The sequence below is a fragment of the Chiloscyllium plagiosum genome, unplaced genomic scaffold, assembly GCF_037043375.1.
Source record: "Chiloscyllium plagiosum isolate Xiang-an unplaced genomic scaffold, Cpla_swu_hap1 HiC_scaffold_11, whole genome shotgun sequence".
Taxonomy (NCBI): Eukaryota; Metazoa; Chordata; class Chondrichthyes; order Orectolobiformes; family Hemiscylliidae; genus Chiloscyllium; species Chiloscyllium plagiosum.
This window is the reverse complement of record NW_028270149.1, coordinates 80,996,906-81,013,977: the sequence shown is the minus strand read 5'-3', so window position 1 is coordinate 81,013,977 and position 17,072 is coordinate 80,996,906. Positions and strand designations below refer to the sequence as shown.

General features: G+C 42.8%; 1 protein-coding gene across 3 annotated transcripts in view; it reads right to left on the bottom strand.

Annotated features, from left to right (window-relative positions):
* The window catches only part of LOC122557087 (sodium- and chloride-dependent neutral and basic amino acid transporter B(0+)-like), a 119,052-nt gene that overhangs the window by 82,881 nt on the left and 19,099 nt on the right, over window positions 1–17,072 (bottom strand). For 2 of the 3 annotated variants that reach the window (XR_015758697.1, XM_087992231.1), the window contains exon 1: window positions 12,897–13,054. The exons of the other annotated variant lie outside the window; for it this stretch is intronic. Coding sequence is in view for 1 of the 2 variants with exons in the window: in XM_087992231.1 (XP_087848357.1) it covers window positions 12,897–12,989 (93 nt within the window). In the remaining variant the exon portion in view is untranslated. Of the gene's footprint in view, window positions 1–12,896; window positions 13,055–17,072 lie in introns of those variants that run through there. 3 annotated transcript variants of the gene reach the window in all.

Here is a 17,072-nt window from a genome sequence, read left to right as displayed (position 1 = left end):
TGTCCTTGTGCATGTATCACAAGGTTGGTCTGCAGGTCCTCCAGATATTAAGAAGGCAAATGGAATTTTGTCTTTCATTGCTAAAGGGATTGCATTTAAGAGCAGGGAGGTTATGTTGTACAACCTGTACAAGGTGCTAATGAGGCCACACCTGGAGTACTGCGTGCAGTTTTGGTTTCCTTACTTGAGGAAGGATGTAATGGCACTGGAAGGGATGCAGAGGAGGTTGATTCTGGAGTTGGGGTGGGGGTTGGCTTATGAGGGGAGACTGAGTAGATTGGGATTGTATTCATTGGAATTCAGGAGAATGAGGAGGGGATCTTATAGAAACATGTAAAATTATGAAGGGAATAGATAAGATAGAAGTAGAGAGCATGCTTCCACTGGCAGGTGAAGTGAGGACTAGAGGGCATAGCCTCAAGATTAGAGGGAGCGGGTTTAGGACTGAATTCAGATGGAACTCCTTCACCCAGAGGGTTGTTAATCTATGGAATTCCTTGCCCAGTGAAGTAGTTGATGCTAGTTCAGTAAATGTTTTTGAAGCTAAGTTAGGTTTTTTTGAACAATAAAGGAATTAAGGGATGTGGAAAGAGCAAGGCTAAGTGGATCTGAGTCCACAAAAAGATCAGCTGTGATCTTATTGAATGGTGGAGCAGGCTCAAAGTGTCTGATGGCCTACTCCTGCTCCTAGTTATTATGTTCTTATGTTATGAGGTGCTAACAAAGTGCCATCAAAGGAAAGGTGATCACCCCACCATGTTCACGGCACACCTTTGGGCAGTGTTTCAGGGTTTCTATGGCACATAGGAAGCATCTGGAACCGCTTAGGAACCGATGGGCTGAGAACTCTGGTATTGAAGAGTCAAGGAGGGTGTTAGAACAGTTTGATTTCATTGATAATATGCATACAGAGGTCTGGGTGATCAGGAAGATGGTTAGAGCATGGGAAAAGGAAAACAAAATTACACAAGGCCTCTTGGGTTAGGATGATGTCCGTCAAAGATCAGGCAACAGCCTGGAGAAATGAAGGGGATGGCCCTGCTCAGAAGGAAGACACTGGGAAGAAGAAGATATACAGGTAGAGGAACCATCTCAGGAACAGGTCACGTTCAAAGCAGGGCGTCCAAGTGCTGTAACTGTGGCCAAGATGGACATTTCACCAAAAAAATGCCCGAACCAGAGACATGAGAATGCAGGCTGGATGGGAGGCCAGCCCCTACCCATGGAAGGACTGAACAGACCCAACCTTCAATGTGATATGGTGGAGATATTACCATCTCTTCGGGATGTACTCAGAACTTTAGTGATGGTCGCAGGTCTCTCAGTCATGGGTGTGTGATGTGCGGTGGGATAAAACAGGGAGACCCATAGTGAATAGTAGGATCGGAGATCACCCTTTTAGGTTCCTTTGGGACACTGGGGGATCCCGAAACACTGTTCATATTACCCATATCAATGATGCAGATTGGAAAATTCAAAGTAAAATCATTCTAAGTGGATTTATGGGGCATTCACAATTGGGACATGTGAAGGTACTGTTGGAAGTCAGTGTGGGAGGAGTAGTATTAAAGCATTCAGTAGTGCTTATTAAATTATCTCAAGAACAAAAACATGTTTTAGGGAGCAACTATGTGGTCAAAGTGGAACTCTGTTTTGATCCCGTTAATTGCATGATTTGCCAGTAGTGTAAACTGCGCACTCATCCCCGTGGGGTTTTTCAGGATAGGATATGCACGGTCAGGGAAATGTCGATAAAACCAGGGGAGATGAGTGACAGTTATGAAGTGCAACGAATCATTGTATGGCACTCAGCAGTATTTGCCCGACAAATAAATGACTGCGGGAGAATGGCCAAGAGTGTGTTTATATAGGGTCCAGACACCGAAGCAGTGTGGTTTTCTGAAACAGGCAGAAGAAGAGGTAGGGAAAGTGATACAGAGTTTGCTGCAACAAAGGATACTGAGACCTGTAGCTTCCACTAACAACTCACGTATTTGTCCGATAACGAAACCAGACAGTAGCTGGCAAATAGTGATAGACAACCAAACATTGAACAAGGCCACCCCGTTTACAGCCTCCACCATAGCAACTAACCCAGAGATCGTAGTCAAGCAAAATGGGTCACTGTTTTGGACGGAACTAATGTGTTTTGGTCAATTCCACTGGAGAAAGAGTACCAATATAAATCTGCATTTACTTTCCAAGACCAGCAATATCCATTGACTGCCCTGCCACAGTGATTTCCTAATTCCCCGTCCATATTTCAACAAGGTCTAAGGGAAGGTAAAAGATTCTCAAGACATTAATGTTTAGTGTAGACAACTTGCTTCTACAAACCGAAACTGAAAAGGAACACTATCAGCTGCTAATTGAATTACTGCAATTGTTGCATGAGTTGGGCCTGAAAGTGAACCCTAAGAAAGCGCAGGTATGAAGCAGGACATTACTTATCTGGGAATGATTCTGTCATCGGGGAAAAGAGAAATGGATGAGACGATCAGCAGATTCCCTGTTCTGTGGGATGTCAAAGGGTTGAGATCCTTCCAAGGCTTAGTGGGGTCTTGCAGAGACCACATTGACCACAAAACCAGCCCCGCTATTTAGTTATTAAAATAGATTGTGGCGTGCGAGTGGAAAATGGAACACAGACAAGCCATTGCAGCTCTAAAGCAAGCACTATCTGCCATGCCTGTTCTGAAAATCCCAAATCCAACTGAGCTGTTTTCATTGGAGGTCGCCACCACAGGTACCACCCTTTTCACAGGTTCTGTTACAGGAGACGCAAAGGAAGTTAAGATCGGTAGCAGACAACTCACACATACTGTCACTGGTCGAGCAGAGTACACAGTATGTGAAAAATTTGTTGGCTGTTTCTGGGCAGTGCAGCATTTTATCTACATAGTACGACTGAACCCACTTACAATTATTAACAGAACATACCTCAGCACAGCGACTATTAGACAGAAGGATTAACGATGGTTCAGTTAGCTGAAACAGAATCGCTCGATGGACACTGTTGCTACAGGAAAGGAATATCACCTCTGAAAGGGGTAAAAACCATCACTATGTTAGCAGACAACTTCACACACCAGGGACGAAAACACAAGTGTCAATTGACAGCAGTAAATGATCCCAAGGGCCCATTTGTATCAAAACAATTGGAGGGGGTAAGACGGGGCCTGAAAACAGAGAGGCAAAAGAGATAATCCATCAACGGACCAAACACACTAAAATAATTAGAACTCTTCCTGATAAAGCAAAGGAGTTGTTGCAGGACCCCGGGTTGTGGGACAGTTTCTGGAATAGGGGATCCAATGTTCAAATACATCTGTGGATCAGAATTCTGTCACATGTTGCTGTGGTAGTGAGTCTATGTGCATTAATAGTTGTCATACCCAATGTATGTCAGCTTAGGAGGTAGACAAATGAAATTGTGCAGAGATTGAAGGTTGCGGCTGTAATGAAACAGAAGGAATATTATGAAAACACTGACTTAAGTTATATACACATTATTTCTTCATACTTGTATTGCATGTTCTCTTCATATTATTATATTTTTCTTTAGTGTTCTGTTTATGTTATTTTCTCTATTTTGCTATAACAATATTACACAACACATACAACACATTCTTTGTGGGATACTGACAATTCCAGGAGTGGTCCACAGAAAGAGACACAAAATGATCCTAAAATAAGTTGCTTTGGATAAAAAGGGGAGAGATGTTAGCCAGTGGCTGCAGGAAAAGAGAGAGAGGGATACAAGCTGCCTACACATTGCAGAATTACTGGTGTGTAGGAAGAAGCGGCTTGTGAACTAAAATGGCCTGAGTCCAGGAAATGGTGTGAAGTTGAAACTGGTTTATACTAGCTAAGTTCTCTGGAAAGATGAAGTAATGCCAAAGGAAGATAAAGTAATGCAAAAATCTTAATTGGACAAGCTGCCCAAGTCGTGGGCCAGAGCCAATAAGGTAAAGGCATATGATAAGCCTGAGGCATATGATAAGCCTGAGCCAATGGTGCAGAGACAGACATTTCGAAAGGAAAGAAATAAGAAGACGACTCTTGGATGTGGAGCCAGTAAAAACTGCAGAGACTGACCATCACAGCAGTGAACCCTATGTCAAAAACACGGTGCCAACATTGACAGAGAGGCGGGGAAAGAAGCACCTGGCCAGCTTCAGCCCTTGTCATCATCAGCAGCTATCCTGCTTGGGTATTAGCTTTTATATTTTGTGACTACTCAAGGAGTATCAGAGGACCCTAGTGAGTTACAAACAAGTTCTAGCTTTTGGTTTATGCTAACAGGTGTTTCAGCTATACACACTTATTGTCTAACAACATTAATAAAGTGACTTGTGAGTTATGAGAGAATTGACTCTTGTCCTCTCTGTACAAGCCAATAACTGGAGCTGGTGATCACTGGGCTCCAACATGCAGCAGAGGACTTATACACACCATCCACCACCTCAAATACACACAGCTCAGTGAGACCAACAAGGAAAGGTGTTGGCTTATGATCTAATGAGTCACACATCACAAATGAGCAAGAAGGGGTGTTGGACAGAGGGACAGTAGTGAAGGGTCCCCATGAGAGGGTCCAGGCCTCTCCAGGTTCTGCTCATCAGTGTAGATGTAGAGACTCATTCGAAGTTTTGACAACCTTTCTGGCTGCACTGTACACCACCAGAGAGATTGAAAGGGTTCATCTCTGAAATGATTGGCGTGATGTCTCAGGCCTTACTGGTTTAATCTGCATGGAGCATCCAAGACAACAGGTAACTGAGGGTACAAAACAGAAATTACTGGAAATGCTCAGCGGGTCAGGCAGCATCTATGGAGAGAAATCAGAGTTAGCCAGGGAACAAGGTGGTGTGTTAAAGTGGCACGCAACTCAAGGTCATTTTTGCAGGGAGAATGTAGACGTTCTGCAAAGCTTCCGCCCAGTCTACACTTTGTTTCCTCATATAGAGGAGACTGTTTTTGAGCAGCAAATGCAGTAGACTAGATTGTGAGAGGTGCAAGTGCTGCTTTGTCTGGAAGATATGTTTGGGCCCTTGGATACTGGAGGGACAAGGTAAATGGGCAGATGTTACACCTTCGACTGTTGCAGGGGAAGGTGCCATGGGGCTGTGGGAGGGTGTTGGGTGAGAAGGAAGAATGGACCTGGAGGAAATGATCCCTGCAGAAGGTAGACAAGGGGAGGGAATATGTGTCTGATAGTGGCATCTCACTGAGGGTGGCAGAAATGGCACTGATGATCTTCTGATGGGATGGTAGGTAAGGATAAGGGGAACCTTATTGCTCATGTGGGAAACAAGAGTGGGGGTGAGGGAGGAAGTGCAGGAGATGGGTCGGATCCATTTGAGGGCCCTGTCGACAATGGTGTTGGGGAATCCTTGGTTCAGCAAGAAGGTAGACATTTCTAAGGGTCCCTTGTCGAAGTTGGCCTCATTAGAACATAGGCGATGGAGATAGAGGAAATGTGAGAATGGAATATAGATTTTACAGGAAACAAAGTGCAAGGATGTATATTGTGAGTGACTGTAGGAGTAAGTGGGCTTATAGTGGATAGTAGTGGCTAGTGAATCCCTGGAAATAGAAACAGAGATGTCGAGGAAGGGAACCATAAGACCATAAGAAATCTGAGTTGCGGTAAGGCCATTCAGCCCATTGAGTCCACTCCGCCATTCAATCATGGCTGATGGGCATTTCAACACCACTTACCCACACTCTCCCTGCATCCCTTAATTCCTTGTGAGATTAAGAATTTATCAATCTCTGCCTTGAAGACATTTAACGTCCCGGCCTCCACTGCGCTGCATGGCAATGAATTCCAGAGGCCCACGACTCTCTGGCTGAAGAAATGTCTCCTTATTTCTGTTCTAAATTGACCCCCCTCTAATTTTAAGGTTACACCCATGGGTCCTAGTTTAACCACCTTTTGGAAATAATTTCCCAGAGTCCACCCTTTCCAAGCCATGAAGTAAGTTTTTATTAGATCTCCCCTCAATCTTCTGAACTCTAATGAATACAATCCCATGAACCTCAGCCGTTCATCGTGTAATAGGCCTACCATTCCAGGGATCATCCATGTGAATCTCTACTGGAAACACTCCAGTGCCAGTATGTCCTTCCTGAGGTGTGGGGCCCAAAACTGGACACAGTGTTCCAAATGGGGCTGAACTAGGGCTTTATAAAGTCTCAGTAGCATATCACTGCTTTTACATTCCAACCCTCTTGAGATAAATGACAACATTACATTTGCTTTCTTAATCACAGACTCAACCTGCAAAACAACCTTTAGAGAATCCTGTACTAGGACTCCGAGATCCCTTTGTACTTTGGCTTTATGAATTTTCTCACCGTTCAGAAAATAGTCCATGCCTATGTTTTTTTTCCAAAGTGCAAAGTCTCGCATTTGCTCACATTGAATTTCATCAGCCATTTCTTGGACCACTCTCCTAAACTGTCTAAATCTTTCTGCAGTCTCCCCACCTCCTCAGAACTACCTGCCTGTCCACCTAACTTCGCATCATTGGCATACCTGGCCAGAATACCCCCAGTCCCTTCATCTCGATCATTAATATGTAATGTGAACAGCTGCAGCCCCAACACTGAACCCTGCGGGACACCACTTGTCACCAGCTGCCATTCCAAAAAATAACCTTTTATCCCAACTCTCTGCCTTCTGTCAGACAGCCAATCCTCAAACCATGCCAGTAGCTCACCTCAAACACCATGGGCCCTCACCTTATTCAGCAGCCTCCTGTGAGGTACCTTATCAAAGGCCTTTTGGAAGTCTAGGCAGATAACATCCACTGGGTTTCCCTTGTCTAATCTACTTATTATCTCTTCAAAGAATTCTAAGAGGTTTGTCAGGCACGACCTCCCCTTACTAAATGCATGATCACTTGTTCTAATCCGACCCTGCACTTCCAAGAATTTAGAAATCTCATCCTTAACGATGGTTTCTCGAATTTTACCCACAATCGAGGTTAGGCAAATCGGCCTATAATTTTCCATCTTTTGTCTTGATCTTTTCTTGAACAAGGGGGTTACAACAGCAATTTTCCAATCGTTTGGGACTTTCCCTGACTCCAGTGATTTTTGAAAGAGGAGTTAGGTGAATTTGGAGGGATGAGTTAGAGGTGGACCGGATGAAAGTGAGCGTGGGGTGGAAATTGGAAGCAAAATCAATAAATCATTTCGGTTCTGGCTGAGAAAGGGAAGCAGCACTAATGACATCGTTGATATATTGGAGAAAATGTGATGAGTGGGGGCCAGAATAGGACTGGAACAAGGAATGTTCCACTTACCCCATCCAGGAAGAAGCAGAGAGCCCTGAGACCATCCTGATGGGGAATAGACGTGTACAGGGATTGCATGTCCATGGTGAATAGGAGGCGGCTGGAGCTTGCAAATTGGATATTCCAAAAGTGGCTTGAAGCATTAGAGGAATCGCAAATGTTAAGTGCACAGGGACCGGATCAGGGGAGAAAAGACCAAATCAAGGTAGGAAGAAATGAATTCCTGGTAGGAGCAGGCAGAAACAATGGATCTGCTTGTGCAGTTCTGTTTGTGGATTTCCAGAAGGAGGTAGAAGCAAGCTGTGTGGGGTTGGATTACTGTCAGCTTGGAGGTGTGGGGCGGGGGGGTGGGTGGTGATCACCAAATGAAATGAGGTTACTGACCATATTTGATACAATTGCCTGATGGTCCATGGTGGGGTCATTAGTCCAGAGGGAGACAGGAGGAGGCATCTGAGAACTGGCACTCAGCCTCTGCAATGTAGAGACCAGTATCCCCGACTACAACAGCACCGCCCTGATCAGCAGGCTTAATAAAAAAGGTCAGGGTTGGATCTGAGTGCAGGGAGTGCAGTCAGTTCAGGGAGAGACAGGTTTTAATAGGTGAAGGGGGCAGAGAAATTGAGGTGAGCAATGTCACATCGACAATTCTCAACGAACAGGTCAAGTACAGGCAGAATGCCAGAGGGACGGGTCCAGATGGAGGGAGAGTGTTGGAGATGGGCAAAGGGGTCCTTGGGATGGGGAGAGGACTCCTGCCCAAAGAAATGGGCACAGAGGCAAAGATGATGAAAGAAGGATTCAACAACATGAAATTTATTAAGGTGGAGACGCAGAGGGGACTCATCTTTGCTGAGTACAGAATAGTCAATGTTGGAGAGTGGGTCATTGAGAATATACTGGTTCCCTCCAATGATCTGAACACTCAGATTCTAAACTTGGAGAAATGAGGGATACCTTAACATTAGTGTTCAACATCACAAGAAACATCACATCTCTAGCTCTCGGCTAACAAGGAAATGCCAATGGATTACCAAGAAAAGCAGGATGAAGGTTAAAAAACGGATGTCTGCTCCTGAGATCAGACCTCTAATCCTTCAGAGCTATGAGTGTGAACGTGACTGAAGGTAGAAAAGAGTAGGAAGGTGGCATCAGGAAGTTAGTGAACTGCTGAGTGGCATATCACAAAAAGATAGTGCTGAGTTCCAATGTTCATGACCTACATGAAACCAAGTGTAATGAGGTTAGTGACCATAGTTGATGCAATGGCCTGATGTTCCGTGATGGGTCATGATCCAAGGAGGGATGGGAGGAGGTATAAAATTCATCATCATTAATCCATGGTCACAATAGACCACACATATCTTTCTCTATTAGAGAGAGAGAGATCATTTTGTTACTAAAATCTTGAGTGCTGCCTCAAGTGCAGCTCATCCAGTGAAGCAGGACCTCCATAAATGGACGATAGGAATTGATTCCATGCCATTGGCACCATTTCACATCACCTCCTGGCCATCTCAGTGAACCAAACCCCTGATGAAATCCATGGAAGATACGAAATAGGAGGTTAGTTGTCTTCAGGCAATCAATGTAACCCACTAAAGGAATCAGAGCCTATCAGAAAATCATTATATCCGTGACTGATAAACTCATTGTGGATAACCAGAAAATATTACAGATTAGAAGGAAACAAGTACTTAGTGGGTACCGTTGGTGCAGGAATAGCTAAAAGATGAAATACAAAGGGATTTGGTTCATTATTGAATTTCTGTCATCATTCTCCTTCTGAAAATGTTGATTCAATTTCCTGTTCTCACTGATGCTAGCACAGAGTTCACACTCCATTCTTAACACCTCCAAACAGAAAGCAATCCAAACCCACATGCAGCAAGAACTGGACAATGTCAAAGAAATACTTGATGGGTAACAAATGTTGTTTGTGCCAAACAATTTCCAGGCAATTCATGTGATGATGCTGCGGCTTAGAAACAGAATGGGGGACAGGTGTCGAGCAGATTGAGAAAATAAACCACTTGTGAAGCCTTGGTTTTGTTTTAAATTTGAAATAATAGAGGCAGCCTGAATGGGTGTGGTTGAACTCCCACAGAACCAGGATTTTTAGTTTAGATTTCAGCAGTTGCTGTTGGGATCTTGAAGAAGTGAAAGCTATTTTCTCCCTCTCATGGTTACAGCCAAAAGCTTGGATTGTCTTTATGCTATGGGAGTTGCATATGAGACAATCTGTTTTATGAATTTGCTTTTTGCCAAGGGTGTGTTTATGGGATGCTACTGTATTGGAACAGTTAATTAGGAATAGTTACTGTATCAGCTGTTTCTATTCTGGTAAGTCTTCCAATACAGTTCAGTTATTCAATTCCTTCTTTATTTTAACTATAGTGTATGAATACAATGTGTTTTGCTTTAAATCTGATAGTTTGACCAATTGAATGGCATCCAGAATGCATCATTTTACATTTAACTTTAAAATCACAAAACATTCGGGTTTAGACTATCTTCTGAATATTTTGAGGGGGTTTGGTCTGGTCCATAACAATGAGCACTCCAAGTCCAAAATAATCATCTTCACTTTGCATACAGCAGTATTACAGTTGGTGAGTCCCTGTGATCAACACACTGATCAAAACTTGCAGCTGGATATTCTGCTACGTGGTTCATCTGCTGACTCCTCAGTTTTTCTTGACTACCTGCAAGGCACAATTCAGGAATGTATGGGGGAAACGTCAAGTACCTGAGTGGATATAGTGTTGAAGTAACTTGACAGTGTCCAGGCCTAAACAGTTTCCCTAAGCTGCTAAACATGCACTCCCTGGGATGCAGTGCAGAAGCTGAGTGAGGTTTCAGCAATCAAACCACAATCTTTATCACCAAAATCATAGAATCCCTACAATGTGGAAGGACGTCATTTGGGTCATTGAGTCCAAATCAATCTTTTGAAGAACAGCCCACCCAAACCCTTCCCATCCCTGTTACCCTGCATTTCCCGTGGCTAATCCACCTAACCTGCACATCTTTGGACTGTGGGAGAAAGTCTTCTTAATTGCTTGCAGTCACAATGTGTTAAATTTCAGTGTCTGGTGAACCAAGGAAACCAATTCTTTGAAGTTCAACACTTCCCAATCTTTTACTGTTAAAGAAGTATGCTGTATTTCTGTTTTTCCAACCCAAGTACATTGTATCATATTTCTCCACACTGTATTCCATCTGACAATTCTTTGCCCACTCAGATAGCCTCTCCAAAGCCAAAAAGCATCTTTGCACTTTCCTCATAACTCACATTTACACTCAAATAAAAGCATTAACTGTGGATACTGGAAATCTTATAAGATAGAATGCTGAGGAAACTCAGCCTGGATGGGACCATTCACCGCCACCGATTAGCCACTGCCCTTTCAGTGCTGAGGACAAATCGCCACTGCAAGTGTTTGTAGCTCATTTTTATGTATAAACCAATAAAATGATATTTCACCTCTTTTTTTATCAATATGTACGATGTTGTTGTATAAATAAAGGGGACTGAGAAGTTTGAAAGAACAGGCGGGAGGTAAAACAATCACTACATATATATATTTCCGGTGGGGAATAGTCTCCAGAGGTCAAACGACCCCAGTGGAGAAACGTTGGTGGCGAACCGTCAGTGGCTAATCGGCGGCAGCGAATCGTCACCAACCCAACTCAGCAAGTCTGGCAGCATCTGTGCAGTGAGAAATGGAGTCAACCGTTTGAGTTTGATATGACACTTCTTCCAATTAAGAATGATACATTTGTACCTACTTTCTGTTTTCTGCCCGTTAACCAGTTCTTAAACAGTGAATACATACTTCTTTAGATCCATATGTTGTTTTTGTTTCCTCACGTTGTGTGTGGAACCTTGTCAAAAGCTAAATATGCAAGATCCATTGGTCCTCTCCACCTAACCACACCCCTTCCCCTTCCCCATCCCACCCAGAGAAAATCTACTAAGTTACGTCCTCAAAAAATTAAAACAGTTTTTAAACATGATCCCTTTTTTCATAAATTTCCATGAGTGTTTACATTAACAGGTCTGTAGTTCTTTGTTTTTGGACCTTGCTTTTGTAAATAGTGAAGTTGCATTGTTAACTTTTAATCTGTAGTTACTATTCCAAAGGACATAGAATTTTTAATTGTGACCACAAATGCATTCATTATCGCTATATCCACCTTTTCGATCATTCTGAGTTCATCACAGGATCCCCACAGTCTGGAATCTAGTCATTCAGCCCATCAAGTCCGCATCAACCCTCCAAAGAGGATCCCAACCTGAACCACTCCTTTATCCTATTCCCATATGGCTTCCTATGGCTAATGCATTAGCCTGCACATCTCTGAACGATTTAGCACAGCCAATCCACTTAACCTGTACATCTTTGGACTGTGGGAGGAAAGCCGAGTAACTGAAGGAAACCCACGCAGACATGGGGAGAATGTGCAATCTCCACACACATAATCAGCTGTGAGTGGAATTGAACCTAGGTCCCTGGCACTGTGAGGTAGCAGTGCTACCACTGTGCCACCCAAATGTAACTCATGTTCAGAAGATTTACTTACTTTAAATTGGATTAAATTTTCTCATACTTTTGTTTGCCAATATTGACATTTTTGAAACCGAATTTCTAATTGTATTAGTCCATAGATTCTTATTTTTTTCTGGGATATTTTCAGTTTCTTCTATGGGGATAAATGCAAAATATTGGTTTAGTTTTGCTGCAGTATCCTTACCCTCTTTTTTAAAGCTGAAAAATGTGTGGCTGGAAAAGCTTATGCCCAAAACGTCGATTCTCCTGCTCCTTGGATGCTGCCTGACCTACTGTGCTTTTCCAGCAACATGTTTTTCAGCTCTGATCTCCAGCATCTGCAGTCCTCACTTTCTCCTTGCCTCTTTTTTAAAATTCTGTTTTTTCTTGAAATGGGCACCCTTTTGATATTGTTTTTGTTTTATTTTTACATCCCTGTAGAAGCTTTTATACTCCAACTTTATATCTCTAGCTAGTGTACTCTCATCTTCTATTCTCCCATTCTTAGTATTTCTGTCATTCATCATTTGCTGAATTCCAAAATGTTTCCAATTCATAGGCTTACAAACTATTTTGGATACTTCATACAGTCCTTCCTTTGATTTAATACAATCATTAACTTCTTTTATTAGTCATGGTTACCCATTTTCCTTACTGGATATTTGTTAAAAGTATATATTTTTGGTCTAGACTATATTGTAGCGCGCTAAATGTCAGCCATTGTTTAATGGCTGAATGTGGAGGGCAGCTACATGACTCTTTCCATGACACTTCAGCAGTGTTCCAATTCTGACCTGAACAAATGGTCAATATAAATAATGGAGTTAAAACAAATGCATCCCATCCACCCACCCAGCCAAGCTGGTCTGTAAATCTGCAAGTCAGATGGAAATAGAGTGGCTCAGTTAAAGATTTCACTGATGACTACACTGCTCCAATCCCTCGGTTCCTAATAAGCCATTAGCACCCCCTCTACTAAACCCCACAGATGGAAAAGCACAAGCAGAATCCCAAAAGCATATAGAGTTTCACGTACATTTACAGCCTTGCGTTGCTCAAATATCACAGTGCCCTCAGGAGGGTGTTTTTGCTGTTCATTCGGAGATAAAGCCAATTCGTTCTTGTCCATTCTTGACTACACTTTAAGCATTCGTCTTGTGAAGCTTTTGTGTAAACCTTTCTGACGTGAATTGCTAACAGCATTGGGTAACAATTTCATCTCAGAACCAGGGCTGAGAGCAGTACAAGGTCCAATGACCTGCAGTTGGTGGTCAGTTTATTAAAAGGAAAATAGTCCTGTTTACACATGTTATTAGATGCAAGGTCCCAGGTGATTTCTACCGTCAATCCAAACATTCCAGATCAGCTATTAGTTATAACTGTTTCCAAACAGTCAGTTTTAAAGTGACAGGTATTTCTTTTTCTTGTTCATTTGTGCAAGTGTGCATCACTGGCAAGTCCAGAATTTATTGACCAACTCTAATTGTCTTGGGGAGAGGTGATGGTGAACTGTGTTCTTGAAACACTGAACTCCTCAGGGTGCAGAGACACACACATGATGCTGTTGGGACAGGAATCCTAGGATTTGACCCCGTGACGGTGAGGAACACGAATATAACGAATCCAGTTCAACCTGGATAAATGCGAGGTGATGCATTTTGGAAGGTCGAATTTGAAAGCTGAGTACAGGATTAAGGATAGGATTCTTGGTAGTGTGGAGGAACAGAAGGATCTTGGGGTGCAGGTACATAGATCCCTTAAAATGGCCACCCAAGTGGACATGGTTGTTAAGAAAGCATATGGTGTTTTGGCTTTCATTAACAGGGGGATTGAGTTTAAGAGTCGTGAGATCTTGTTGCAGCTCTATAAAACTTTGGTTAGACCGCACTTGGAATACTGCGTCAAGTTCTGGTCGCCCTATTATAAGAAAGATGTGGATGCTTTGGAGCGGGTTCAGAGGAGGTTTACCAGGATGCTGTCTGAATTGGAGGGCTTATCTAATAAGGTTGACTGAGCTCAGACTTTTTTCATTGGAGAAAAGGAGGAGAAGAGGGGACCTAATTCAGGTATACAAAGTAATGAGAGGCATAGATAGAGTCGATAGCCAGAGACTATTTCCCAGGGCAGAAATGACTAACATGAGGGGTCATAGTTTTAAGCTGGTTGGAGGAAAGTATAGAGGGGATGTCAGAGGCGGGTTCTTTACACAAAGTGTTGTGAGAGCATGGAATGCGTTGCCAGCAGCAGTTGTGGAGGCAGGGTCATTGGGGACATTTAAGAGACTCCTCGACATATATATGGTCACAGAAATTTGAGGGTGCATACATGAGGATCAGTGGTCGGCACAACATCGTGGGCTGAAAGGCCTGTTCTGTGCTGTACTATTCTATGTTCTATAATTCCAAGTCAGGATGGTGTGCGGCTTGGAGTGGAATTTTCAGATGGTGCTGTTCTCATGCACCTGCTCACCTTTTCCTCCTCGACGTTTGAGCTTGTTGGATTGAAAGGTGAGGAGAAGAAGCCTTGGAGAGTTACTGCAGAGTATCTTATTTGGAATTCACACTGCTGTTACTGTGCATTGCTGGTGAAGGTACCGAATGCTAAAGATGGTAGCTGACAGGCCAATCAAGTGAGCTGTTTTGTCCTGGGTGATATTGATCTTTTTTAGGGCTGTACTCATCCAGTTAAGTGCAGTGTTTTTTAATTCACTTCTGACTGGTGGACAGACAGGAAGGAGAGTTACTTGCAGTAGAATTGCTAGATTTTGACCTGCTCTTGCAACCTTATTATTTATACAACTGGTTCAGTTCATTTTCTGGTCAAAGTGAAATCTGAGAAGTTTGAGAGTGAGGGATTCAGCAAAGATTGTGCAATTTGTCAAGGGCGGTGGTTACATTCTCTCTTGTTGGAGATCACCAGCACCTGGCACTTGAATGACAGAAATGTTACTTGCCACTTATCAGCCTGAAGCTGTATGCTGTCTTGGTCCCTCTACGTTTGCACAAAGATTGTTGCAGTATTGGAGATGTCACAAATAGTGCTGAACATTGTGGAATCATCATTGAATATCCCAAACTCTGGATTTAGGATGGAGTGAAGATTGTTGATGAAGCAGCTGAAGGTGGTTGGTTGTGAGATCCACAGATGTAACATATTGTTTCAACACAGACTGCCCAAAGATCATGAAGCAGAGATTCTTTCTTTCCCTGACATCAGGTCATTACAAAGTGAAAAGAAAATTAAGGGAAACTATTGACAAGTATTTACATGGAAAGAGCCGATACATTTCATCAGGCTAAGGAAATCATTTGCCTGTCTGCTCTACCTTCCAATCGGCCTTCCCTCCACCAAGGATACCCTTATTTCCTGAGAGAGTCCACACTACTATCCCAGCTACCCTCCCTCACCATTGCCAACTACTGATGGAGGTCCTAATGAACTGCTCAGCTTCCTTGCGTCGTGCCCTTCACCATTGGTGCATCAGCCTGCTGATGGTCTCATTACAGAGTCATAGCACACTTTCTGCTTTTCTGTACCTAAGATACATAAAGACATAGAAAAAGAGCAGGAGTTGGTTATTCAGAGCTTTAAGACTGCTTCACCATTCATGGTTGATCTGATTTTAACCCCAAATCTACATTCCAAGCTATCCAGATAACATCTCATCCCTTGCTAAACAAGAATCTTTGTACACCTGCTTTTAAAAAAAGAAATAAGGAATTGTGCTTTCAACACCTTCAAAAACTTGCCTCATTTCTTTTTAAATGGGCAACCCTTAACCATTAAGCAGTAGCATCTACTTCTCGATTCTCCTATAAATGGAGCTCTGTCTCTATATCTATCTTATTAAGTTCCCTCAGGGCCTTATTCTTCCATCAAGTCGCTTCTTATTCCTCGACACTCCAACAGATATAAGTTCAGTTTTACCAACCATTTGCCATAAGGCAATCCACTCAATCTAGAAATTAGTTTAATTTACCTTTTCTAAACTGCTTCCAATACAATTGTATATACTTTCTTAAATAAATTACTTAAACTGTTCACAATACTCCACGTGATTTTATCCTCCCAATCTACTCATCCTTTCTGCCCACTATACTTCCTACTCATTCAATGGAAGCACCTTACTACACCTCCTACCTCTATATCATTACTAACCGCCTCCATCATACTCCCTCTTTTTGAAGATCGGCATTGGAGTGGTGAGTACTAGAGGGCTATACAGGAAATTGGCTGGATGGCTGGTTTCTGAAGCAAAGTGATGCCAACAGCATGGGTTCAATTCCCACACCAGCTGAAGTTACCATGAAGGGCAGTGCAGTGGCTCAGAGATTAGTATTGTTGCCTCACAGTGCTCGGGACCCGGGTTTTATTCCGACCCTCGGGTGACTGGGTGGAGTTTGCACACTCTCTCTATGTCTGCATGGGTTTCGTTTGGGTGCTGTGGTTTCCTCCTACACTCCAAAGACTTGTAGTTTTGGGTGAAGTGGCCATGCTAAATTGTCCCCTAGTGTCCAGGGATGTGCAGGCTAGGTGGGTTAACCATGGGAAACGTGGAGTTACAGGGAAAGAGTAGTGAAGTGTTTCTGGGTGTGCTGCTCTTTGGAGGGTCAGTGTGGACTTGATGAGCCAAATGGACTGCTTCCATGCTTGAGGAATATAATGATTCTCCTTCTCAACCCCGCCCCTCAACTGAGGCATAGTCACCCTCAGGTTAAGTCATCACCAGAGAGCAGCCCAATGGTCTGATGCGACTATGGCCACTTTACCTTTACTATTAGTCTTCTCAACCCACGAGAAAGCTTCCCAAATTATCTTCATGCTAGGTTCAAACTTCTGCTCCCTCCCAGTGTTTTTAGATGAGATTTATCTCTATTTAATGTTTAATATATATATAGGTATATGGGAAGAAGTTAAGGTGAACTTATATTAAAGTTATCTGCATCTTAGGATAATGTTTAAAAAGTTAAGAAAAAAAATGAAGCCATCTTTCCATCATGATGGTTCATTTTTTTCTTAAGGGGGGAGATGTTATGAAGATGTGGGTGTACTGTATCTTTCAGTGAATTAAAAGCTGGTAGAGCTACCTGACAACACCAAGTGTTCTCAATAAGATACAATGTAACAGGTGCTCCAGCTACTGGGGTAGCTAGGGTAACTAGTTGCCTAGAAAGGACAAAAAAGATTTGAATTAGGCCAATCAGTTTAAATT